Consider the following 27,138-nt stretch of genomic DNA (forward strand, 5'->3'; position numbering starts at 1 on the left):
CCACCGTGACTGGCTCTTTTTTTTTTTTTTTTTTTTTTTTAGGAACAGGGTCTTGCCACTTTGCCCAGGTTGGTCTCGAACTCCTGGGCTTAAGCTATCCTCCTGCCTCGGTCTCCCAAAGTGCTGGGATTACAGGCGTGAGACACCATGCCCCTAAGGCTGTGTTCTTAAGGAGCCACTGCAAATGTAAAGGAGAGTGGGACAATCTGACTTGTGTTTTAGAAGGCGCCCATTAGAAGTTATACTAATATTTGCCGTGTGCGGTGGCTCACGCCTGTAATCCCAGCACTTTGGGAGGCCGAGGCGGGTGGATCACAAGGTCAGGAGATGGAGACCACGGTGAAACCCCGTCTCTACTAAAAATACAAAAAATTAGCCGGGCGCAGTGGCAGGCGCCTGTAGTCCCAGCTACCTGGGAGGCTGAGGCAGGAGAATGGCGTGAACACGGGAGGTGGAGCTTGAAGTGAGCCGAGATCGCGCCACTGCACTCCAGCCTGGGCAACAGAGCGAGACTCTGTCTCAAGAAAAAAAAAAAAGAAGTTATACTAATATTTCAGAAAGGAAAGACACCGGGGGAAGAGGCCATTTCAAAGAGTACTATATCCCTAGAGGGAATAGAAAGGCCACCAGTGGCTTTGCAGAGAACAGACACTTGAGCTGGGTAATTATTTCCAGGCACTGGATTAATGCTGAAAACAAAGCCATCCTCTCTAGCCGAAAGGCTGCTTTTACTTCAGTCTCTAGGATAGAAGTTCTACCCATCTGATAGACAGAGCCAAGTCATTCGTTCATTCAAAAAAATATTTATTATACGCTCACCAGCAGCAGGCAAGGTGGTAGTAAAACAGGATGAACAAAAACGAAAGGCAGAACTCATCCTCATTTTGAGCCTTAAAACTGATGGGGAGTAAGGAGAGGAAGGCGAGGAGGGGACCTTCAAAGTATGCGCAAAGGCCCTGAGGCCAGAAATGGCTCTCTGATGGATCTGCACAGTGTGGTTAGAGTAGAGAGAAGGGGAACACCGAGAGAATGGAACACAGAGAGAACGCAGACTAGCAAGATGGGCAGAGGCCAGCATAGGAGGGTTTTGGGATTGTGAATCTAAAAGCCAAGGAGAAAGCACTTGAGAGTTTAAAGTAGGAAGGGATAGCCAGGAAGATGTTCTTTTCAAAAGACTGGGAGGGTAGGGCAGATGGAGATACTGAGAACAACTACAAGGCCACTGTAGTTCAATGGTGATAGGTTGGTTGAAGTGGAGTGACATTTAGGATATTCTTAGAAAATGACACAAAAGGGCAAAGAACAGAAAAATGAGGAATGAGTCCCTATCTCTGGGGGTGAAGATGTGAAATCTCTCGTGGACATGTTGAGTTAGAGACGCCCATGAATAGGCAAGACGGTCAGGTAGGCAGCTGGCCCTCTGCACCATGACTCAGAAGCAATCTAGGTTGGAAACATAAATGTCTGAGTCATAAAACTCCAGATGTGGGCAAGATCACCCAGAGAAGGAATATGCTAGGGGAGACAAGGACAGTGCCAAGCTTTCAGCGACTCCAGCATTTAATGGCCGGAGAGAGGAGGTGCCAGGGAAATAGAAGGAAAATCAGAACTGTGGTGGCAAAGAAGGCAAAGGAAGAGAGAGTGTCCACAAGAATAATCAGCATCTCCAGTACTGCAGAAGTGCGGCAGATGAGGATGGAAAACCTCCCCTGGAAAAGGCAACACAGAGTCTCCAGGAAGCTCAGTGGGGATGTGAATGTGGAAGGTCAGGGTGGAAGCCACACTGGAGCTGGCAGAACAAAGACATGAATACAGACGCTTCTAAGAAGTTTGGCTTGCTGGACACAGTGGCTCACACCTATAATCCCAGCACTTTGGGAGGCTGAGGCGGGTGGATCACGAGGTCAGGAGTTCAAGACCAGCCTGATCAACATGGTGAAACCCCGTCTCTATTAAAAATACAAAAACTAGCCGGGCATGGTGACGCGCACCTATAAACCCAGCTACTCAGGAGGCTGAGGCAGGAGAATCGCTTGAACCCGGGAGGCAGAGGTTGCAGTGAGCCGAGATTGCGCCACTGCACTCCAGCCTGGGCAACACAGTGAGACTCCATCTCAAAAAACAAAAGGTTTGGCTTTGAAGAAAGAGTACAGAAATACAGCAGTTGCGGTAGCAGGAAAGATGTGGGGGTCAAGACGGCAGAGAGGGGAGACAAGTGCCTTTAAAAGTCTGTGAGTCCAAGCATGGTGGCTCACACCTATAATCCCAGTACATTGGCAGGCCAAGGCAGGAGGATCACTTGAGCCCATGAATTGGAGACCAGCCTGGGCGACATAGCAGGACTCTGTTGCTACAAAATTTTTTTTTTTTTTTTTTTTTTTTTTTAGATGGAGTCTCGCTCTGTCACCCAGGCTGGAGTGCAGTGGCCGGATCTCAGCTCACTGCAAGCTCCGCCTCCCGGGTTTACGCCATTCTCCTGCCTCAGCCTCCTGAGTAGCTGGGACTACAGGCGCCCGCCACCTCGCCCGGCTAGTTTTTTGTATTTTTTAGTAGAGACGGGGTTTCACCAGGTTAGCCAGGATGGTCTCGATCTCCTGACCTCGTGATCCGCCCGTCTTGGCCTCCCAAAGTGCTGGGATTACAGGCTTGAGCCACCGCGCCCGGCCTACAAAAAATTAAAGAATTAGTCAGGCATGGTGGCATGTACAGGTGGTCTCAGCTACTCAAGAGGCTGAGATGGGAGGATCGCTTAAGCCCAGGAGTTCATGGCTGCAGTGAGCTGGGATCGTGCCACTGCACTCCAGTCACTCCAGTCTGGGCAACAGAGTAAGCTCCCATCTCAAAAAAAAAAACAAAGACAACACAAAAAATTTAAATGTGTATATTCTTCAAAAGGTTAAGAGTTATCCTATGACCCCACAATTTCACTCCTAAATCTATACCCAAGAGAAATGAAAATGTGTGGTGTCTGCACAAAAACTCAGACACAAACACTCTCTGCAGCATTATCCCTACTAGCCAGAAAGTGGACACAACTCAAACGTCCATCAACACATACACAGATAAACAAAGTATAGCATATTCATCCAATGCAGCATTATTCAGTCATAAAAGGAAATGAACTACAGACACTCCTCAACTCATGATGGAGTTACAGATGATAAACCCATAAAATCAAAGTACCGGAAGTCAAAAACGAGGCCACGCACAGTGGCTCATGCCTGTAATCCGAACGCTCCAGGAGGCTAAGGCCAGAGGATCACTTGAGCCCAGGAGTTCCAGACCAGCCTGGGCAACACAGTGAGACCTCTGTGTCTACAAAACATGTATTTTATATATATATATATGAGAGAGAGATAAAAAAGACAAATGCATTTAAGGCAGACATAGTGTGGTACACTCCTGTAGTCCCAGCTACGCCAGAGGATCCCTTGAGCCCACCATTGCACTCCAGCCTGGGCAAGATCGTGAGACTCCATCAGAAAGTAAGGCAGGCAGCACTTTCGGAGGCTGAGGGAGGCAGATCACTTGAGGTCAGGAGTTTGAGACCAGCCTGGCCAACATGGTGAAACCCCGTCTCTATTAAAAATACACGGCAGGGCACGGTGGCTTACGCCAGTAACCCCAACACTTTGGGAGGCCGAGGCAGGTAGATCACCTCAAGAGATTGAGACCATCCTGGCCAACATGGTGAAACTTCGTCTCTACTAAAAAAATATAAAAATTAGCTGGGCATGGTGGCATGTGCCTGTAGTCCCAGCTCCTCGGGAGACTGAGAATCGCTTGAACCTGGGAGGCAAAGGTCGCAGTGACCCGAGACAGTGCCACTGCACTCCAGCCTGGTGACAGAGTGAGACTCCGTTTCAAAAAAAAGAAAAATACAAAAATTAGCTGGGCGTGATGGTGCTCACCTGTAGTCCCAGCTACTCGGGAGGCTGAGGCAGGAGAATCGCTTGAACCAGGAGGCAGAGGGGTGCAGAGAGCTGAGATTGCACCACTGCACTTCCAGTGAGGGTATAAAAGTGAGACCCCATCTCAAAAAATAAGAGAAAAAAAAAGGAAATTAAGGATGGGAAGGAGCGAGGGAGGAATGAATAAATAAATAAATAAATAGGCATCTAATATACCTAACCTAGGGAACATCATAGCTTAGCCTAGCCTACTTTAAATGTGCTCAGAACACTTAAGAGTTGGGCAAAATCATCTAATGCAAAGCCTACTGTATAATAGTGTTGACTCTCTCATGTAATTTATGGAATACCATAATGAAAGTGAAAACAGAATGGTCGTATAGATTGTTTGTTCATCCTTGTGATCATGTGGCTGACTGGGAGGTGCCTGGCACCCCAAGAGAGTCTCATACTGATGCTAGCCAGAGAAAAGATCAAAAATCCAAAATGCCAAGTACTGTTTGTACTGAACGTATCACTTCCGCACCATTGTAAGTCAGGGACAGTCTGTACTGATGATCTATGCTACAAGAATGTGGATGAGCCTTGACAATATTATTCAAAGTGAAAGAACTCAGACCAAAAGGTCACATACTGTATGATTCCATTTATATGAAATGTCTAGCATAAGCAAATCCACAGGCACAGAAAGTAGACTGGTACTTGCCAGGCACTGGGGTAAGTGGGGAATGGGAAGTGACTGCTAATGAGTATGAAGTTTCTTACTGGGGGCGATGAAAATCTACAACTGATTGTGATGTTGGCTGTACAACTCTGTGAAAAAAACAACCCAAAAAAATACATATACATATATTTTAGACAGAGTCTTGCTCTGTCATCCAGGCTGGAGTGCCATGGCGCAATCTTGGCTCACTGCAACCTCCACCTCTCACGTTCAAGCAATTCTCCCGCCTCAGCCTCCTGAGTAGCTGGGATTACAGGCACACCACCACACCCAGCTAATTTTTTGTATTTTTAGTAGAGACAGGGTTTCACCATGTTGGCCAGGCTGATCCGAAGTCCTGACCTCAAGTGATCCACCCACCACGGCCTCCAAAACTGCTGGGATTACAGGCGTCAGCCACCACACCCGGCCTCCGTGAAAATATTTTAAAAACCATAAAACTATTCACTTTAAATGGATAACTGGGCCAGGGGTGGTGGCTCACAACGGTAATCCCAGCACTTTGGGAGGCCAAGACAGGAGGATCGCTTGAGCCCAGGAGTTCAAGACTAGCGTGGGCAACATGGTGAAAACCTCATCTCTACAAAAAAACATAAAAATTAGCCAGGGGTGGTAGTACACGCCTGTAGTCCCAGCTACTCAGGAGGCTGCAGTGGGAGGATCGCTTAAGCCCAGGAAATCAAAGCTGCAGTGAGCCGAGATCACCCCACTGCATTCCAGCTTGGGCGACAGAGAGACCCTGTCTCAAACAAACAAAAATAAAGGAGAAGTATATGGTATGTGAATTATATGTCAATAAAGGTTTTGGGTTTTTTTTTAAGTCTGTAAAGTGCTAGATCTTTAGGTTCCCAGGAAAGCCCACAATAGGTGAGGGAAGTCACAGGAAGCTGAAGGGGGCTTATTATCATTCCACTCACCCCCTCACCGCCATGACACCTGGTCTTTCCAAACTGATAACCTCAAGTCATTGGTAAAGGATCCATTACCAATGGAGAACAATGATGGAATGACTATTTTAAACTCTCAGGCAATAAAAAGTACCCAGATCTCTAAAAGGCCTCAGCCCTGATACTCTTACTCTACAGGCATTTAGAGAGGAAAAAGAAGAGATGGTTCTTTTTAAACTAAGCTTGAAACAGTCGATTTTAGATCACAGTCTTCTAAAATAATGATAGCCACATAAACATATAACGTGGGTCACGCTTCAAAAATGGGGCAAACACAAGGTTTGCATGAGTGAACCACAAAGCTAAATTGCACAGACACTGCCGACAGGATTCCTTGAACAGATGCACAGTAGAGACGATGCTGGCCAAGAGAAGGTAGATGATTTCTCATTTGCAAAACCATAATCAGACATCTTCAGAGTTCTGGGATATTTTAGACCTTGTTAGGAGAGGAACAATCTGGTAGTCATCTAACTCACAAATAAATTCTTTCTACTGCACAGTAACATGGATGGCACTTCTTGGGCTGTCGGAGATAGAGAGGAGCCAAAATACGGTTAAAAATACTGATGCTCATTTTTTGAAAGAAAAATTCTCAGCACTTCTGCATCGCGCTGTGATTTAAAAGTGTTTGTGGTTATATTTTCTGAAAGAGTTTCCTTGAAAAATGACAGAAGGTCTCTATCTCACAGCCGTCCTCATAAACAATCCCTTTGTGAAAGTCTTAATTTACATACAACAGTGAGAACAAGGATCCTGTGCTAATTAAGGTCTGGGGCTGGTTAGCAAATTGCTATAATTGTATATTCTCTAGCATCCTGTCTCTGAAAACACATCCATACCCCGGCAAATCTCAGCTAGAATGATACTGTTCAAGATTTTAATATCTTGGGCTTCCTTCCGCTGCATCTGTGCGTGTTTCCAAGTCTTTCATTCCCTTGTGCCGGTGACATTACACAGACATTTTTAAAAATGGTTTCAGCTTTGGCAGGCTGGCATCCACACACCACAAGCATTACCACAAAACGCACACATGGCAGGATCAAGACGCAAGCAGCCCAAACAGGGGAGCCTTTGTATGGAGACGTGAATTCAACCCGCAGAGTACATCACTTCTCAGGCTGCAAATCCCTGGTCTTCAAGGCACTTGTTCTGACTCACACATGGTGAGGCCAAATTCTGCAATGAATTGTGCCATAGCCAGTGTCGCACAGGGAATGCAAAATGACAGCCCTCGGCTTCTTCTGACCCGGAAATGTGTTTTGTTGGGTTCACGCATGATCTTTAGAGAAGCCAGTCTACATAGACCACATTTCTAAATCAGGCAGTTTTACAGGGGAAAAGAAAATCCCAGCTGGCCACAGCGGGTGATATTCCTGCTGGTCAGCAATCAGATGGAGGCACCCTCCCCACTTTGGCACACTCTCCCATTCACCAAAGCTCCCCTTCCCCCTGCATCCCCAGCCACAGTCACTGATCTACCTGCTGGGCCCTTCAGGCATTTGACTTGCAACCCTTGGAATACAGGTCATGGTTAAGTACAAAGGTTTGAAATCTAGAGACCTTAAACACTCTTACCAAAAAAAAAAGATTTAAAATCTAGGGACCGTAAACACTCTTATCAAAAAAAATAAAAAGGTTTAAAAATCAAAGGGCAGGGTGTGGTGGCTCACACTTATAACCCTAGCATTTTGGAAGGCCGAGGTAGGTGGATCCCTTGAGCCCATGAGTTCAAGACCAGCCTGGGCAACACAGCAATAACCCATCTATATAATTAATAAATAAAGATAAAACCTGACCCTAGTTCCATCCTTACTTTGACACTTCCTTAATTCATCTGAGCCTCAGTTTCCTTAACTGTAAAATGGGAATGACACACCCACATCATGGAATTAGTATGAGAATTAAATGAAGTAATTTGCATATCATGCCCTGAAGTACTCAGAAAATATCAGCCACGCAAACACATCTGGCATCGAGATGGCACTTCCCATTCATGTAGGAGCATCTTTCAGCAGGATCATTACCCTTGGACACAAATGTCAACCTGACATCCTGAAAGCTCCAAAACTTCGTCTCCTGAGAGCTAAAACGCTCTACTAAATGCCAAGGCTGGCATAATGGCAATGACTGGCTTGGGAATTACTCAGTTAATAAGTGAGTACATGTCAAGGGGAGAGGGGCGTAAAAATTGAAATTCAGTTAGAGAAACTGAAAGGTCACATGGACTAGATGTAGGAATAGGACTGAGGAATTGCGCACCAATTGTCAGTTTCTAAGTTTCCCAAGGAGAGGACGGCTCAGCGCCTGTTTTCTAACTGCAAGTAGAGAAAAACACGTTGCCAGGTTCATAAGATGGTAGAGGGGTCACCTAATCTCCTTTTGAGGACCCAACTCTTTCCCAGTGGGGACGGCGTTAGTGAGTCCAGGTGTCCAGGATATTAGCCCTTCCCTGGCCAGAGGGCTGAACATGCACGTGGACTTTGCGCTATTGTTCCTGAGGCTCTGGGCTGGCTCTACTCCTGAGAGCGGCCTGGACCTCCAGCCTTCCCACCAATGCCATGGGAGCAGCTTCACACCAACAGACCACCTGCAGACCATCCCTTTCCTGCTCAGAACCGAAGGACCCTGACCTGGGTCATGTCACAGGGGAAGCGAGTCCCTAAACTTCCCAAGAAAAGCAGGCCGGAGGAAAAAAAAACATGTTCACTGAGCCTGGAGATCATCCCACTGTGGACGCTGAGATCACTGGGACTGAACAAGAGATAAGGCTTCATCCCGGTCAGCTTCACAGAATCATATTTTCACTATGTAGACTTCAGCTCTGGGAACCTCAGCAACCCCGATCTTAACCCCAGGCCTTTGCATATTAAGCCAAGTGGCTCCACACACAGGTGCTCTGGAAACAGAAGCTACCACCACCAAGTGTCACAAGAGCTCAGTTTCACATAACGACAATCACCCCCAGGGAATCCCTGGGGAAAGTTCTCCCTCAAAACAGGGTGACCCCTTCCCCTCAATGATTCCCTACCAAAGGAACAATTCCCAAGCACCCGAGAAAATCCTTCCAAACACCTACAGAACAGCTTCTTCAAACGTTGCAGAAGCCAACAGGACAGGAAGCTTGCAGGGAAGTGCAAGGCACCGGACTAGATGGAAAGAAGCAAATTCCTATCTGGTCCCGAGCCTGCCTGTTGGGCAACTATACACAATTCTTTCTTTTTTTTTTTTTTTTCCCCGAGACAGAGTCTCGCTCTGTCACCCAGGCTGGAGCGCAGTGGCGCAATCTCGGCTCACTGCAAGTTCCGCCTCCCGGGTTCATGCTATTCTCCTGCCTCAGCCTCCAGAGTGGCTGGGACTACAGGCGCCCACCACCACGCCCAGCTAATTTTTTGTATGTTTAGTAGAGATGGGGTTTCACCATGCTGGCCAAGACAGTCTCGATCTCCTGACCTCGTGATCCGCCCGCCTCAGCCTCCCAAAGTGCTGGGATTACAGGCGTGAGCCACCGCGCCCGGCCCACAATTCTTCACTGTGCCCCCTCTGAGCAGGGGGTCTTCTGGGCATGGTTTCCTCATCTGCCTCTAGACCTTCTTCCTAGAGGCTGCAAGTGGGGGAAATGGCAGAACACAGTCATTCTCACCACCTGACGGACCTAGCAACAAAAATTCACTGTCTCTAAGTTGATGCGAATCAGCTAACATTTTTGAGCAGCCACCCTGTCTCAGAATCATTCTGAGTACTCTATCTGTGTAAGAAAAGTTCATCTTAGCTATAACCTTCTATCTTTATAAAAAGATAGAAGGTTTCCATTTACAAAAGGAAACTTAGCCACAAGTAATAACTCAGCCAGAAAGGGGGCAAGACAGAACCAGGAAATCTGGCTCTAGAAGCCAGGTGTTTTTTGTTTTTTGTTTTTTTTTTGAGATGGAGTCTCACTCTGTCACCCAGGCTGGAGTGCAGCGGCGTGATCTCAGCTCACTGCAACTTCTGCCTCCTGGTTTCCAGCGATTCCCCTGCCTCAGCCTCCTGAGTAGCTGAGATTACAGGTGCCCGCCACTACGCCCGGCTAAGTTTCTATTTTTAGTGGAGATGGGGTTTCACCATATTGGCCAGGCTGGTCTCAAACTCCTGACCTCATGATCTGCCCGCGTTGGCCTCCCAAAGTGCTGGGATTACAGGCGTAAGCCACCCAGTCAGAAGCCAGGTGTTTTAAATCTCAATGGCACCAGCCTCTCAAATCAAAGGATAAGTAAGCATGGTGGTCCAGGTCTGCTTAAAGAGGGAACTTGAAACCATGGTGCGCACTTACAGTCCTAGCTACTCGGGAGGCTGAGGCAGCAGAATCGCTCAAGCCCAGGAGTTAGAGGCTGTAGTGTACTATGATGGCAAGAGCACTGCACTGCAGCCTGGGCAACTCAATGAGATTCCACGTATTTAAAAAACAAAAAAAGGCCGGGGCACGGTTGCTCACGCCTGTAATCCCGGCACTTTGGGAGGCTGAGGCGAGTGGATCACCTGAGATCAGGAGTTTGAGACCAGTCTGGCCAACATGGTGAAACCCCATCACAACTAAAAATACAAAAATTAGCCGGGTGTGGTGGCGCATGCCCCAGTTACTCAGGAGGCTGAGGTAGGAGAATCACTTGAACCCGGGAAATGAAAGTTGCAGCGAGCCAAGGTCGAGCCACTACACCCCAGCCTGGGCAACAGAGCAAGACTCTGTCTCAAAAAATATTTTTTTAATGTAAAAAAAAAATACAGCAGCCAGCATTCTAGCAGAGTAACAAATAAGAAAATACAAAGTGAGGACAAAGGCTATAAACAAAATCAGAGTGACAGAGGAACCCTCTGGATGCTGGGAATGTTTAATTATCTTGATCTGGGTCATGGTCCCACGAGCGTGAACGTGTGTTAAAGTTCATCAGACTGTACACTGCAGATCAGGTTAAAATGTACCACAAAATAGTAAACCAACGGTGGACAGCAGAAGCCAGCCTTCTCACTGTTGGATTAGGACGTTACAGAGAAACCGGGGAAGAAGACTAGAATGATCCATGCGGTAATGGGAAAAGGTCGAACTAGAGAATGAACTCATGTTTAGCTGATATAGACACAGATGGACACATGTAAAAATGTTTACACAGTATGTGTATATATCCTTCTTTGTTGTCCACTGAGAGAATCTAGAAGCAAGGTGGCTCACACCTGTAATCCCAACACTTTGGGAGGAGGCCGAGGCAGGCAGATCACTTGAGGTCAGGAGTTCGAGACCAGCCTGGCTAACATGGCAAAACCCCATCTCTACTAAAAATTAAAAAATTAAACAGGCATAGTGGTGCACACCTATAGTCCCAGCTACTTGGAAGAATGGGGCAGGAGAATTGCTTGAACCTGGGAGGAAGGGGTTGCAATGAGCTGAGAGGGTGCCACTGCACTCCAGCCTGGGTGACAGAGTGTGACTCCATCTCAAAAAAAAAAAAAAAAAGAGGCCGGGCGGGGGGCCCGACGCGCGAAATCCCTTTTCTTTTGGTGGTAGAGACGGGCGGATCACGAGGTCAGGAGATCGAGACCATCCTGGCTAACACGGTGAAACCCCGTCTCTACTAAAAATACAAAAAAAAACTAGCCAGGCGAGGTGGCGGGCGCCTGTAGTCCCAGCTACTCCAGAGGCTGAGGCAGGAGAATGGCGTAAACCCAGGAGGCGGAGCTTGCAGTGAGCTGAGATCCGGCCACTGCACTCCAGCCCGGGCGACAGAGCGAGACTCCGTCTCAAAAATAAAAAATAAAAAAATTAAAAAAATACATAAAACTAGCCAGGCTAGGTGGCAGGCGCCTGTAGTCCCAGCTACTCGGGAGGCTGAGGCGGGAGAATGGCGTAAACCTGGGAGGCGGAGCTTGCAGTGAGCTGAGATCCAGCCACTGCACTCCAGCCTGGGCGACAGAGCAAGACTCCGTCTCAAAAAAAAAAAAGAGAGAGAATCTAGAACAAAGACATTCTAGTAGCAGTGAGCACACTTGGCCGGGTGCAGTGATTCATGCCTGTAATCCTAGCACTTTGGGAGGCCAAGGCAGGAGAATCACAAGGTCGGAGTTCGAGACCAGCCTGCCCAACATAGTGAAACCCCATCTCTACTAAAAATACAAAAATTAGCCAGGTGTGGTGGTGCACACCTGTAGTCCCAGCTACTCAGGAGGCTGAGGCAGGAGAATCATTTGAAACCAGGAGGCGGAGGTTGCAATGAGCAGAGATCCTGTGCCACTGGACTCCAGCCTGGGCAACAGAGGGAAACTCCATCTCAAAAACAAACAAACAAACAAACAAAAATGAGCATACTTAGTGCCCAGATCTTGGCTTCTAAAATTATTATCCAATAAAAGAAACCAGGATCCAACGGGTGCGGTGGCTCACACCTGTAATCCCAGCACTCTGGGAGGCCAAGGCAGGTGGATTGCCTGAGGTCAGGAGTTCGAGACCAGTCTGGCCAACATGGTGAAACCCCGTCTGTGCTAGAAATACAAAAAAATTAGCTGGGTATGGTGGCATGTGCCTGTAATCCCAGGTATTCAGGAGGCTGGGGCAGAGGAATTGCTTGAACCTGGGACGTGGAGGTTGCCGTGAGCTGAGATTGCACCACTGCACTCCAGCCTCCGCGACAGAGCAAGACTACATCTCGGAAAGGGAGGGGAGGGGAGGAAAGCAAACAAGCAGGATCCATAGAGAAATGGATGATTTTAGGGCTGAGGCAAAGACATACAAAACAAGCCTGGAGCATCTTATAGTGCCAGAAGGCAAGAAAGTGCTCAATAATGGCCGGGCACGGTGGCTCAAGCCTGTAATCCCAGCACTTTGGGAGGCCAAGGCTGGCGGATCACAATGTCAGGCGATTGAGACCATCCTGGCTAACACCGTGAAACCCCGTCTCTACTACAAATACAAAAAATTAGCCGGGCGTGGTGGCGGGCGCCTGTAGTCTCAGCTACTTGGGAGGCCGAGGCAAGAGAATGGCATGAACCTGGGAGGCGGAGCTTGCAGTGAGCCGAGATCACACCACTGCACTCTAGCCTGGGCCACACAGCAAGACTCGTCTCAAAAAAAAAACAGAAGTCCAGGCACAGTGGCTCACGCCTGTAATCCCAGCACTTTGGGAGTCCGAGGCGGGCGGATCACGAGGTCAGGAGATCGAGACCATCCTGGCTAACACGGTGAAACCCCATCTCTACTAAAAATACAAAACATTAGCTGGGCGTGGTGGCAGGCGCCTGTAGTCCCAGCTACGCAGGAGGCTGAGGCAGGAGAATCACTTGAGCCCGGGAGGTGGAGGTTGCAGTGAGCTGAGATCGTGCCACTGCACTCCAGCCTGGGTGACAGAGCGAGACTCCGTCTCAAAAAAAAAAAAAAGAAAAGAAAAGAAAAAAGCAAGTGCTCAATAAATAAATAGGCTGGTCTGGCATGGTGGTTCACACCTGTAACCCTATGGGAGGCCAAAGTGATAGGATCACTTGAGCCTGGGAAATTCAAAACCAGCCTGGGCAACACAGCGAGACTCCATCTCTACAAATAAAAAGAACAAAAAATAGCCAACTGTGGTGATGTGTGCCTGTGGTCCCAGCCAGTGGGGAGGCTGAGGCAAGAGGACTGCTTGAGCCCAGCAGGTCAAGGCTGCAATAAGCTGTGATTGCACCACTGCACTCCAGCCTGGGCAGCAGAATGAGGCTGTCTCAAACGAACAAATAAACCCCACAACGATGGAGTCTGTCAAGGGGACACAAGAGCCAAGAGAAAGAGCTCCCAACTGCCAAAGCTGGAATTATTTGAGCAATAAAATAAATAAGTAGTACTGGATTACAACCCACAGTATAAAGTAACCATCCCAGAGCCCACACTGATAGAGATAAATGACTGAATAAATACATAAGGGAGAAGAGACCAATACCCCATACAGAAGAATTCTAAATTTTTATTTATTTATTTTTTTTTATTTATTTTTTTTTTTTGAGACAGAGTCTCACTGTCACCCAGGCTGAAGTTCAGTGGTGGAATCTCGGCTCACTGCAACCTCCGCCTCTTGGGTTCAAGTGATTTTTCTGCTTCAGTCTCCCAAGTAGCTGGGATTTTGCCATGTTGGCCAGGCTGGTCTCAAACTCCTGGCCTCAAGTGATCTGCCCACCTTGGCCTCCCAAAGTGCTGGGATTACAGGCATGAGCCACCACGCCCTGCTCCCAAATAATTTATGTCAAACCTCTGCTTTCGAGGAGGTGGAGCATAGCTCCTCACTCCTTAAGTGTGGGTGACACCGTGTGACTTCCTTCCAAAGAGCAAAGGATGGAAAGAGAAGAAAGCTCTACCACAGCCAGATGGTCATGGTCAACATCAACAGTGATAAATCTTTTTTTTCTTTCTTTCTTTTTGAGATAGTCTCATTCTGTTTCCCAGACTGGAGTGCAGTGGCACAGTCTTGGCTCCCTACAACCTCCGCCTCCACACCCTCTACCCTGGGTTCAAGTGATTGTCCTGCCTCAGCCTCCCAAGTAGTTGGGACGAGAGGTGCCTGCCACCACACCCAGCCAATGTTTACATTTTTAATAGAGGCGGGGTTTCACCATGTTGGCCAGGCTGGTCTCAAACTCTTGACCTCAGATGATCCTCCCGCCTTGGCCTCCCAAAGTCCTGGGATTACAGGTGTGAGCCACTGCGCTGGGCCAACAGCAATAACTCTTATTAATAACACATACCCTTGATGTGATATGATGAAAATGGCATTTTACCCTCTGTAGTCTTCTTCGTCCCCAAAACCCATAATCACTGTTTACCAGTCTAATCACGAGAAGCACATCATATAAATCCCAACTGAGAGAACATCTACAAAATGCCTGACCAGTATTGCTGAAAACCGCTAAGTTCAACAAAAACAAGAAAAGTCTAAGAAACTGTCACAGCCAACAGGAGCCCAGGCAGACAACTAAATGTAATGAGGAATCCTGAGTGGGATTCTAAAACAGAAAAGGGACTTTCGTGGAAAACCGAAGGAAATCTGAATAAGGGATAGTCTTTAGTTGGTAATAACATAACAAAATTGATGCATTATTTGTGACAATTACACCACACTAGTGTATGATGTTAATAATAGAAGAAATTTTGTGTGTGGAGCCAGGGGCTAACATGGGAACTCTTGGCACTATCCTCAGAACTTCTCTGGAAATCTAACACTACTCTCACATTAAAAGTTCATTTTAAAAACATAGAAAATTGGCCAGACAGAGTGGCATATGCCTATAATCCCAGCGCTTTGGGAAGTCAAAGAGAGAGGATCACTTGAGGCCAAGAGTTTCAGACCAGCCTGGACAACCCACCGCGACCTCACCCCTACAAAAAAAATTTTTTTTAATTAGCCAGGTGAGGTGGTGTGCACCTGTAGTCCCAGCTACTCAGGAGGCTGAGGTGGGAAGATAGCTTGAGCCCAGGAGATTGAGGCTACAGTGAGCTTTGAGCCCAGGAGATCAAGGATACAGTGAGCTATGATCATACCAGTGCACTCTAGCCAGGACAATGGAATAAGATGTTGTCTTTAAAGAGAAAAAAAAAATATATATATATATATATATATACACACACACACACACACACAACAGAAAATGACAAAATGACTCCTTCAGACTAGGTGGCCACCAAAAGCCTCCTTGAGGAGCCACTATCTGAGATAAGTCTGAGATCACAATGAGAAATGGGCAGCCTGCTCCCGGCAAAAGACACACAGGGGCCCCAAGGAAGGAACCAACAGGAAGGAGGCCAAGGAGCTCAAGTGAAGAAATGGCACAAAGAGAACAGAACGTCACAAAGGAAACAAAGGTAAACAGGGCTGGCCCAGGTAGGCAGGTCAGGGTGACTTCAGACCTGAGTGGAAGGGTACTGGAAAGTCATCAGAAGGAGTTAGCAAAATGAGACAGAACCTGATCCACTTTTTTTTTTTTTTTTGAGCCGGTGTCTCGCTCTGTCCCCCAGGCTGGAGTGCAAAGGCATGATCTCGGCTCACCGCAACCTCCGCCTCCTAGGTTCAAGCAATTCTCCCGCTTCAGCCTCCCAAGTAACTGGGATTATAGGCACATGCCACCACGCCCAGCTAATTTTTTCGTATTTTAGTAGAGACAGGGTTTCACCATGTTGCCCAGGCTGGTCTCAAACTCTTGAGAGCAGGCAATCCACCCGCCTCGGCCTCCCAAAGTGCTAGGATTACAGGTGTGAGCCACCACACTCGGCCCACTTTTTTTTTTTTTTTTAACAGAGATGGGGTGGGGGGAGGAGTCTCATTAAGTTGCCCAGGGTGCTTTCGAACTCCTGGCCTCAACTGATACTCCCACCTCAGTCTCTGAAGTAGCTGGGATGATTGGCATGCGCCACTGTGCCTGACCCCAATCCACATTTTTGAAGCGTGTTCTGGCTGCTGAGGGGAGAGGATAGGAGTAGGAGAGAAGAGAGAAAGAGACAATGGTCACTCAGCTTCGTCATGCTTGGATAGAATCTAATGCAACACCCCACAGCACAAATACAAAAATGAAGGGACACAGCCAGTGTCCAAGCCCCCTGGGGAAGGTAAGCAGCAGAACAGGGACAAGACCTCCACCTCCTGGCCCCCTCTCTTCAGTCCCTGTCTCCTGCTGGACCACATTTGATTCTGACCACAACAAGGGGGCTGAGAAGTGGCTGAGAGGCACGTGTTCCCGCAACATCAAAAACACCTCTGAGAGAAGGTACCTTCCTTGCTCTGAAGTCCCTGGTGGCTCAGCTCTCTTCACCATCAATGGATCTGAAACCTCCTGCCACCCGGCACAGGCGGGGTCGCGCTGTGATGAGGGGGCAGCAGCCCTCTGCCTCCACCCAGTCTCCTCCTGCTGCTCCCCAGCACAAAGCACCCACCCAGTAAGCCAGGCCTTCCCACCTGGGGTGCCTCCCCTCCTGTGACTGCTGCCAGAGATCAGCAGCCAGCTCCCACTTCCCGGGTCCCAGCCTTGACTACTGGACCCCCAACTTTGCCCCAAAATGACATGCTGTCTCTTTTTTGAGATGGAGTCTTGCTCTGTTGCCCAGGCTGGAGTACAGTGGCACGATCTCAGCTCACTGCAACCTCCGCCTCCCGGGCTCAAGTGATTCTCCTGCCCCAACCTCCTAAGTAGCTAGGATTACAGGTGCGTGCCACCATGCCTGGCTAATTTTTGTATTTTTAGTAGAGACGGGGGTTTCACCATGTTGGCCAGGCTGGTCTCGAATGCGTGACCTCGTGATCGCCCACCTTAGCCTCCCAAAGTGCTGGGATTACAGGCATGAGCCACCGTGCCTGGCGACACGCTGTCTTATAACAATCCTCAAAATGCTTTTGGTTTCAGACGCCTTTAGGAAGTCACTTTGTAGGACACTCTGCAGCCATATGAGCACCTCCTTCCAGTAGTCTGCAGTAACCCTGTCCAGCCTCTTCCTCCCTTCCCCATAACCCCCAGTGCAAGGCTGTGTGTTCCAAGCAAGCACACAGTGACTTGCTGAAGGAATGAAAACACCTTGGTACAACCATTAAGTTTGGAGATGAGCCTTTTCATCAACCAAAGATACGAAAAATACTCCAGTAGCTCATTTGTAAAAGCACCCTGAAGGTAAAAGTGAATAACTGCTTCCTTTTGGGAAGCCTCATAAAACCTCTTTCACACAGACCAAATGAAAAGTACCAATCCCTCAATTAGAAGATATTCAGGAGTCTACTCTAGGCTTGTGAATAAACGCATAAATTGTGTTTGCCCTAATTTGCTAAATTTTGAAATAATGCAAACACTGGCCCCGGCATCCCAGCAAGCTCTACATTTGCTTTTTATCTCTAACCCAAGACCACCACTTTCCAATGAAGCGGGCTGACTTCATCCCACTTCTGGGATTCCAAAGAGGCCTGTTGTTAAAATCAGAAAACAAGCGGCAGCTAGAGGCTCTGGTGGCTTCCAGAACACGCTTTATTTAAACTGTGGCTTCTGAAAGTCACCCTGCGGAGAGGTAGCCAGCCACCCTCACTCATGACACACAGGTAAAATTCACTGTCAGGACACCTACACAGACACCAGGGAAAGAAAACCAAAAGGAGGAGAGTTCTCCATAAATTAGGTTCATTCATCAAAAAATCTTATATCTGAAAATCCAAGAAGAGTTACAATGTCGGCTCAGAGAGCCACACTTCACTGCTCCACAACAACAAAAAGAAATTCCAATTTCCTCCTTAGCTCTAGAATAGATAAACCAAGATTTTTACTCACCTTTGGAGCGAGTAGAGATATCCATGCCCTCTACCACCTCCTGTTCTGTTTTTATTTCCTCTTCAGCCAAGCTGAAACAGAGCAAATTATGTTCATGTTTAGGAAGGCTGAGAACTGGCCCCATGGGGGCAGCTATTGGGAAGTTCTAGCAACAAACCCACCTTAAAGACATTCCCTCATCCTTATCCAGGGCTGGGGGAAGGAAACCCACACCTGATTTCAACAAAGTGTGAAGAGTCCTAAAGGAGTTTTTTAAGACACTAGGTTGTTTTTTTTTTTTTAAGTCAAATTACTATTCCAGTTGTCATGCTATTGGGGAATGCAAAAGGCAATTTTTTAGACACACAATTACAACCTACCCCTGTGGGCCAATGAGAACCCAGCCTTCAAATAAACAAGCTTCTCATTGTTAACACAGGGTTCAAAGGCAGGGAGGTTGGAGGTGTTCTGCAGGGTATCCAGAATTCTGATCTCTGAATACTTTAGGGCAAAGAGTAAGATTTCCCATACCTCCCCCTAAATCTTACAATTCCCTAATGAGGCAGGAACATGAAAAAAAAAAAAGATATAGGTTAAATTACAAAGCAGAAGAATATGCCCAGCTAGAAGCTAAAGACCTGCTCTCAAAACACTGAACCGAGGAGCACTGATTCCAGGAATCAGACCGGGGTTTCCATACTTCCAACACCCTGAATGCTTCCTCTCTACAGCAGGCACAGCTTACTACTGAGTTGTGACTAATTATCCCCCACCACAAAAGTGGAATGAGGAAGGATTATTCAAAAGACAAAGGCTAAGAGTGGAGGGTTGGGGAGAGAAGCAAATAAAGCAAGCCCCTTTGCTGGGAGGGTCTGTCACCCAGAACATTCTCTCTCTTTCTGCTGGAACTGGAGTTGAAAGAGAGCCGGCCATATAAGATCTTCCTCCTACAGAGAACTCACAAGCTAAGCCAAAGGAAAAAAAATAGAGTTATGCTTTCATAGATGCAAATAGTTTGAGGTGCTAGAACTTTCCAAACATTCAGGCTGACACTGAAGCCGGGCATTTACTCCAGAAGCAATTCCATCAGACTGTGGTTCCACAGGAAGAAATGGGTGCATCACCAATTGATATGGCTGGAATTTTCCATTTGGAAGACTCAAAGCCAGGACAGGAAGGAGGCTGGGGAAGAGAGAATGTCCTGTTTGTGTTCCGTGGTCTGGGACTGTGACAACGCAAAAGGCCCAAAAAGACAGCCTCATGTCTCGAACCCTAGTATAAGGGGAAGATTTTAGGAGAGTTCCATGTTAGGAGGAGAGGATTTGGGATGGGAGCTAGATAGAAAGGAAACGATTATAGTTCAGAGTTAAACTATAGGAGCTTGGTGATGAAGAAAGGTAGTTGGTTTTAAATGAGAATATTCACATATTTAGCACTCTGATGCTGAGCCCTGTTAACAATTTCATTTACACAGCATCTGTAAAGAAAGCCTGCGACACAAATCACCAAAGAAACAACCGACATGTTGCCACAAATGGTTTTCATCAGGAGAAAGCAGCCTGCTAAATTTAAACACATCACTTATATGCAATAATACAACGGTGATTTATTGAAGGTGATTTCAGCACTAATGCTTTCTATTCCAACTTAAGGAGAAAACATTCTCAACTCAGAAACACACTCCGCCTGAAACATACACAGGTTGTCCAACTGGATGCTGTTGATGGGTTCTGGCTTGGGGTGACTGGAAATACATCTTAACAAAAGCCCCATGCAGCCCTTGGAGATGGGTAGACAGTTCACTTCAAAAGAACAAATAGCAACCTTGATCTTTTCTAGCAACTAGAATTCTGTTTCCCTCTCTAGCATGAAGTATGTGAAATTCTAAACTTCTTGAAACCGATCCCATATTTTGAGTAATAGAGAAAACGCTAATCTGTGATCCAACTGAAATCTACAGTGGTGAGGAAAACAATTATGCAGAACTGAGCCCAAAAAACCCACTCGAAGGATTTCTGCAGCGATGAAAACATTCAAAGGTGTATTGATCATGGAGGAAGGCTGCATTCAAGGGAACAATTATTTGGCTTCTAACAGCCTAGAGGAGCTGAATACTTCAGGCAGGAATGCTGCTGAGAGACGAGGAAAATGCAAACTAGTTATGTGGTTGGTATTTGCTTCTGAGTTTTAAGATAATCAATGCTGGAGCAGAAGAGAGAGGGAAGAAAAAGTTAAGTTGTTTTATCTTTCCAAGTATTACAAGTAGGCACCATAATCACCCAACTTTAGCAATAGCACCACCAGCTTTATCACAAGATTTCAAGCACAACAATTTAAGAAAACCATCTTTTTCACAGATCAGCAAACCATCCTTTCAAAAGGAATCCATGCACACACATGCACGCACACAATAACTTGTATTTGGCTAAAGGAAACTGCAGTGTCTATGCATTAAAAGGAGGGAGAAAAAAAAAAAAAAAAAAACTTCATTTACAAAAGCAAAGACCAGAATGCAAAATTAGTCATTTTGAATAGCCACATCTAACGGGACTTCCTTTTTCCTATGCCACTGATTTCGGTTTTCATGTGTGTTTTTTGTTTTTTTTTTGTTTTTTTTTTTTTTTTTTTTTGTTTAGTGTTAAGAACTAGTATGTTATTAGGGGAAAAAAACACAAATATTACATCAAAAGTAGTGGCAAGAAAAGATCTGTACCTGTCTGAATTGCCCCACTGATGTTGGTCAATTTCGGTTAAGAACTGTTCAGTCATTTGGGGGAAGAAAAACAGTCAAATAATTGTTAAAAAGAAAAAGCAGCTGCATTTGGAGAAAATACTTTGAACTTCTGTCATTAATACATTAAAGTCTTAGAACATAGACAGCTTATTTCCTTCCATATCTGCTAGCTTCCAGCAACCCTGATGATTTAAATCAAAAACAATGAGACAACAAGCTCTTGTTTCAAACTGACATTACTTTTCTCCCTTTAAAGGTCTGTTGAGGAAACTGGGGGCCCGCTAAAGAAAAAGGATAAAATTAGCTGAAAAGCAAACAATTTCTCATTCCAATAGGAAAATACACCATCAACTAGTTAGATACATTGTATACACTACCACCTCTTACACTCACTTTACCCAAGTCATTTGCCTGTAGATTTCACAAACTGATACATTTCAGGCAATTCAAAGAAATAACAGTACCTGCAAAGATAACCAAGACCACCCCATCCCATCTCAAAAAGAATAAAAGATTTCTTTCCCAATGCCTGAGCAAGAAAACCTATGCTTACTTCTTAACCTGCATGCACTGAAAAAAGAGCAATTAAAAGTTGCAGATGAACTACTGCACCTCCAGGATGCTTTAAGCCTTCTGATTATTAATTCTGAGGACTCAGAGATGGTCCGTAATTCCCAGGAATCTCATCTCCTCAACACTTCCAAGAGAGAGAAAAAAGCAAGCATCTAGTTTTGACAGAAAAATGCCTGGATACACAATGCCCACATATTTCTTTTCCCCAAGTGCCCCTACTATTTGACTTTTAAAGAAGAATATCTAAGCCATCTAGAATATATAACCAACATGCACAAGACTCTGGTTCTACAGATGAGGATCATCGCACAGCAATTCAAGAATCATGCATCATTCGAAAGGACTTTTCCTGGTTTTTACTTTCATTCAAAATACCAAAATGGTCCAGGCTGTAAGAAATATTTAATCCCCAAGGCACAACATCTTCCTCTTCTAGATTACAAAATAGTGAACATCAAAATTAAAAACCATGCTTCCCTAAATCTGCAATTAATTTTTTAAGAAATTGGGGTGGGGGGGAATGGTTAGCAGAGCAGCTTTATATAAGCACTCACCTAAAACAGGCAGAGTCATCGGTAGCTAAGCTATTTATGCAGGATTCTTAAAATGGCGTCTGGCAACACTGCCTCATTCCTGTGTTGAAGCTAAAATGGTAGCAGTTTGTTCAATAGCTGTAGCTCTTGTTTAAGCAGCCCTGCTAGTTTCAAAGCCACCTTCCTAAATACCAGAACTAGGAAAAGCTGAACCAAAGGACACCAACAACCCAACGTTTAGAAGCTTAAAAAAAACTCTGCAATGACAGGGAGAGTTTGTGAAGTCACAGGTTCCTAAGGAAAAGCCTTCTCTTGTAGATCCTGAGCTTTCAACATGAGGCTCTGTGATGAGGCCCCCTTGCCCTGGAATTAGGTGGGTAGAAGGTTAGGAATTGTGCAGCCCCGTGGCACAAACTGCAGACGGACAGGTGTCTGTGCAAACACAAAAATGTTCCCAGGGAGCAGGCTGGGGGGAGGCGAGGAGGAAGCCCGGTCCCCCTTCTCTTCTCAGTCTATTAGAAACCAGTTTTGCATCCATACCAAAAAGGTGCTAGGTAAAATGAAAGTGCTTCAAGGACAGCAGGCATCTGAAAAGCCAAGCTAAAGGGCTGCACCTCAGTCTACAGCCAAGGTAAAATAAAAAGGCTGTTTATAAGCCTGCAAACAGCCACCAAATACCCAGCCCTCTGAAGCAGCCAGTCCTAAGACAGTTAACATCAAGGAAAGACAATCCGAGTCTGCAGAGGAGAAACACAAGGAAAACATTCCCTTATCCAATGCACAGGATACTCACAAATTAGATTTCTGACCACCCCCAACAGAGCCTGAGAATTAACAATGGGTTTTGCAAAACCCGCTTTCAGAGGCCGAACTAACAGCCTGAGTGAATAACGTCATTTACTGTTACAGGTCTGAGCATTGGCCTCAGAACTCCTCTGGTGCTGGGAGTGAGGAGTTTCAAGGTGACTGCTTTTTAGCTCCAGGAGAAAAAGGAGGGCACAGTGCCCAAGGCCATGCCAGGGCAAGGACGGGCCATTGGCCCCCGCCGGCCGGTAGGTAGGTAATTGGGATGGGGGGGGCAGGCTGGCAGCACACTGGCTGCAGAGCTGGCATGGCCACTGCCTGCTTGTTTGCAAGGAGAGTGGGAAGTAGGGGGGAGGGCAACCATAATCTTAGCAACCTGAGCCAAGGGTGAACCCTTGCTCAGATTTTGCATTTTAAGAGTAACCGAAGGGCTTCGAAACATATTCCCTTTTTAAATCTCTGCTGTGCAGTAGCGAAGGCCCCTTTGAATGTATCTTTCTTTCCAGAGTCAACCAGAGGCAAAGCCAGATTGAGGGTTCCCAGGCTGACAAATGTCTGCTGCCTCTGCCATAGGAGAGAGAAGGGGAAAGAGGGCAAAAGAAACGAAGACATCACACATTGGAAGTGGCTGGACTTTTAAAAACCTACCTTTGCCTCAGGGTTTTCTAGGTTACTGTCACCCCACTTCCTAAAAAGTGTCTCCCCTCCTCATATTTAAGACCTGATGCAGTCTCCCCACTGGTTCTCCCAGGGAAAGAAAAGGGGGAATGTTTTGTTTAAAATAAAAGGGGTTACAAGAAAGAAAGGAAAAAAAGCTATTGTTTTCATCCCTAATTTATAATCCAAGAGGTCCCCAATTGTTTCTTTCTGACTCAAATCTTTGAGCTGTTAATTATAAAAGTAACTGGACTTGGCGCCAACGGGCTAACTATGATCAGGCTCAGCAATTAGAAAAACTCTGTAGAAAGTTTACTGAGTGATTATATATAATTAATTCCTAGTTACAGACTGAACACTGACCATTTTCTGGAGCTAATAAAAGCAGTTACTCCCCCTCCCCCACGTGAATGCCACTTAATTTCCCAAAGCAGAAAGTGAATCAATCCATCCTGGAGGGTCTTGAAGGAAAAAAAAGGAGAGGAATCAAAAGCTTCAGTGTGTCTGTGTTTGCTCCTTGCAGCTGTGTATCCTCTTTGGGGACTGAGGAGGCAGAAGGAAAAAGGAAAACAGCCCAACATTCTGTTCCTCCCTCTGCAATTTACAAACGTGGCAGAGAGAACATTCTACCTTGATGAGAAAAAGAAGGGGGGTTGAGGGGGAAGAAGGGAAGGGAGATGACCTAGGAATGGAAGGTAGGAGACTCTTCTATTTGGCAGATCCGCTTTTCCTAAAAGGAGCAAAGATGGTAGAAATTTCCAGAAGGCCTGTTCTTAGTTCGGCCACTGTAATTGTCAATCTTTAACCTTTCCTCCAAGTCTATTGGTTTAAAAGCTAGAGTAGAAGAACCTCATTGGGCTGCTCTGGGAGCCAGTACTGCCGTCCCTACCTAGTCCTGCTGCAATGCAGACATTTTTTTCCCCTTTCCTGAAACTGGAAAATAATGCTACTTTGAAAGCAATTAACTTTTTACAGACTCATGCTTGGTAGGGGTCACAGTACCAGAGGAAAAGTGGCTAGCTTGGTCCAGTGTTGGCAACTTGCTGGGGGCTGTACATCTGAAAACAGATCTTGGCTCTCCAAACCTGTGGGAGCCATTTTAATGCAAGCTTTTAGAGGACAAATGCCTTGCCCTTAAGTTCCCTTCCAGCCCAACAAACACAGTATTATGCAAACGTTGAAGGCACCAAACCAGGAGTCTTATGATTAGACACTGCTTCTAGGGAGGCCACAAGAACCTCAATATGTAATTTCCATTTACAGCAAGGAGATAAGAACAAAGAAAATAGCTGAGTGTCTGAACTTACTTGTTTGGGGCAGTGGCACTGTTCAGTTTTAAGTATGTAACATCATTAACTGCCTGCAGTTGTACTCTAAGAAGCTAAGCTGGCCTGCCTTGCACAGACTTTTTTCAACTTAGAATGTGGTACGAAACATTTCTCCTGATTAAATGAGCCTTTTTCCAATTTGGTGTCAGAAAGTGGGCTACTGGCCACTCATTTGAAAGAAAAAAGATTACTGACTCCATAAAGTTGACATAACACAGCAATTGAATATATTTCCTGCATTTACAGTCATGTCAGATTGGTCTCCAAGCTGAAAATTTACGTACTGAACTTCTAGGGAAATTCTAAAGGTAATGCTAAACAAGAATCTACTTTTCCCACTTAACTTCTAGCTGCAGCCTTAAGAGGTCAAGGGAAATGTAAAAAGTGACAAATCTTATGTGGGGCCAGCATGCATACAGATGGGTGGATGAGACCTGAAAAAAGGCCAAAACGTGTTGGTCAGTGAGTCCTGAATCAAACCCAGTCTGGTGGCAGATGAGATTTTGCACCATATATAAGTCCTAAAGCATGACCACACTGACACCACCACCCCCCAACACACACATACCACCACCACCACCACCACCAGCTTCTGCCCCACCAATGTTTTTAGGGCTCTGCAACTCTAAGAACAAGCAGTTTCATTACATTTCACAAGCACATCACCTACTCACAGTTTGAATATCCAAACAAACCCCATTAAAGGTCTACAGTCAAGTCACAATGAACGAAACACTTCTCCCCTGACTCAGGGTAAACAGGAAGTATAATCTTCAATCCTAGCTGCACGTTATCAGGAAAAACAGTGGATTCAAACAGTCACCTAAAATCAAGACACTCTTTCAAAAGCCCTTATTTTGTTCCTGCTAATGAAGCCCCCAACTCCTGCAGCCAAGACCCCCTATTACAAACAGACCCCAAATGTTCGCAAAACTCTTCAAACATGGTCACAGAGGAAATGGATTGCTTTACTTACCCAACAAATGTTCAAGCAACCGTCTCATTTTTCCACAGTTAGGAAGAGAGAACAGGCTGGCAGATTTGGGACTTGATCAAAAAGGAAATTTTTTTAAACAGTTACATGGTATTATTAAAAACACAGAACAACAACAACAACACAACCCAACAACTGAATATGGAATGCTGTCATGAGCCACAGACATGATTTTATTTCCTCTACACTCCATCACACAGGAGAAGAGAGGAGGATACAATGTATAAAAGGGACAGGAAAATGAAAACAAGGATAAAAGGTAACATTAGTTCCTTGAAAATCATGCAAGAGTAGAAAACTAAGGGATTCAGAATCCTTGCAGATTTTTTCTTTTTTTTTTCTTTTTTCTTTTTTCTTTTTTTTTGCAGGATGTTGTCCAAGATCTCTCTCCCCACACCCCCCAGTCCCCATCCCTACTCCAAAAACTTCCTCCAAAACCTAGAAAACACTTTCAGAAACATTTGCTGGCTGTAGGCTGGCTTGCAGAACACTCTGTAGCAACCTAAGTCAGGAAAACAGGCTGAACAATGTAGTTTCAAGTGCAGAAGCTCTGTAGAATAAGAGAAGACCGTGTACAGACACCACCACCCACCTAGGCCCCAGGAGCTAGACTCTCCTTAGCACTGCTCTGCTGAGGCCTCAATTCTTTTGCAAACACGCTCCTCTCTTGTCAAAACTTATCCAGCCTTCCCAGAACCTCTTTGGAGAGGCAAACTTGCCTGCTCTGCTGTCTGCCATGAGCTCTCCTTGGAGAGGAGCCTGTTTGCTTACCTTCCATTTTCTTCCCCCAGCAGGGCATGTGGCAAAAGAGAAGACAATAGTGCAGGGGTGGGGTGGGGGGGACTGCTCAGAGAGAGAGAGGAGGGAAGAGAGAGGGAAGAGGGAAAGAAAAAAGAAAAAGAAGAAAAAAAAAAAGCTTCTTTTTTGGCATACCAGGATCTAGCTTCAAACTCTTCCAGAAAAACCATGCCCTGGTGGAAGGAAAGGTGTGCCAGGCCCTTGCCAGTTTGCAAAATCAAGCTATGGCTAATGGCTACTGAGCCATGTGACCCAAGAAAGCAAAAAAATTCTCTCTAAACAGTTCCAAGTTAACATAAGTGCTCTGGGGGTGAGTGTGGCACGGCCAGCCACAGAGAAATCACACTGCTCGCCCACAATTCGGATGTCTCAGAGGGAGGGGGAAAAAAGATGGTTAAAAAGTCGAGCTTACCTCTGTGGATGCATTGTTAACACTGTGTAATGTCAATACTTATAAAACATGGAGGACAGGCTCCTAGTTCTCACAGAAAAAGGGTTTGGCACTTCGGCTGATGATCTGGCCGCCTAATAAAAGCTCATCCCCGATTGGCTGCCCTGGCAAATCGGAGTGTAAAGCCGCCCCGGATTGGCTGAAACACTTCCTGAGCGATTATCTTTGTGAGGCTCGGGTGAGCAAGAGCCATCCTGTGCATAGAAAAAGACAGGCTAAGCTAGGCCTTTTGCAACAAGAAAAACTTGGGAAAGGGGCCCCCACACGCACTTCTCCTGCACCCTGGCTAGATTTCCCGGCACGGGCCAGCCAGGGCAGCCAGCCTGACCTGCTCCAGGGAAGCCTGAGGACTGGAGGCCCCTGGGAAGGGAGTTTCTTGGAGTGGGCTGGAACGGCTCACCCTCACCTGCCCCCAGA

At 46.2% G+C, this 27,138-nt stretch overlaps 1 protein-coding gene across 14 annotated transcripts in view; it reads right to left on the reverse strand.

Moving 5' to 3' along the window:
- ZMYND8 (zinc finger MYND-type containing 8) overlaps nucleotides 1-26,910 on the reverse strand; it is a 150,587-nt gene extending 123,677 nt beyond the window's left edge. For 4 of the 14 annotated variants that reach the window (XM_023192509.2, XM_023192507.2, XM_023192505.2 and 1 more), the window contains exons 1-2: nucleotides 26,683-26,910; nucleotides 17,871-17,941 (exon numbers count right to left, since the gene is read on the reverse strand). In XM_023192509.2, the coding sequence (XP_023048277.1) occupies nucleotides 17,871-17,941; nucleotides 26,683-26,696 (85 nt within the window). In that variant the 5' untranslated portion in view covers nucleotides 26,697-26,910. Of the gene's footprint in view, nucleotides 1-17,870; nucleotides 17,942-25,454; nucleotides 25,526-26,405; nucleotides 26,567-26,682 lie in introns of those variants that run through there. The other 10 variants (XM_023192502.3, XM_023192500.3, XM_023192497.3 and 7 more) reach the window with 8 other exon arrangements.
- Nucleotides 26,911-27,138: the final 228 nt, after the last annotated feature.

This window comes from Piliocolobus tephrosceles, chromosome 20, assembly GCF_002776525.5.
Source record: "Piliocolobus tephrosceles isolate RC106 chromosome 20, ASM277652v3, whole genome shotgun sequence".
In the NCBI taxonomy this organism is placed as follows: Eukaryota; Metazoa; Chordata; class Mammalia; order Primates; family Cercopithecidae; genus Piliocolobus; species Piliocolobus tephrosceles.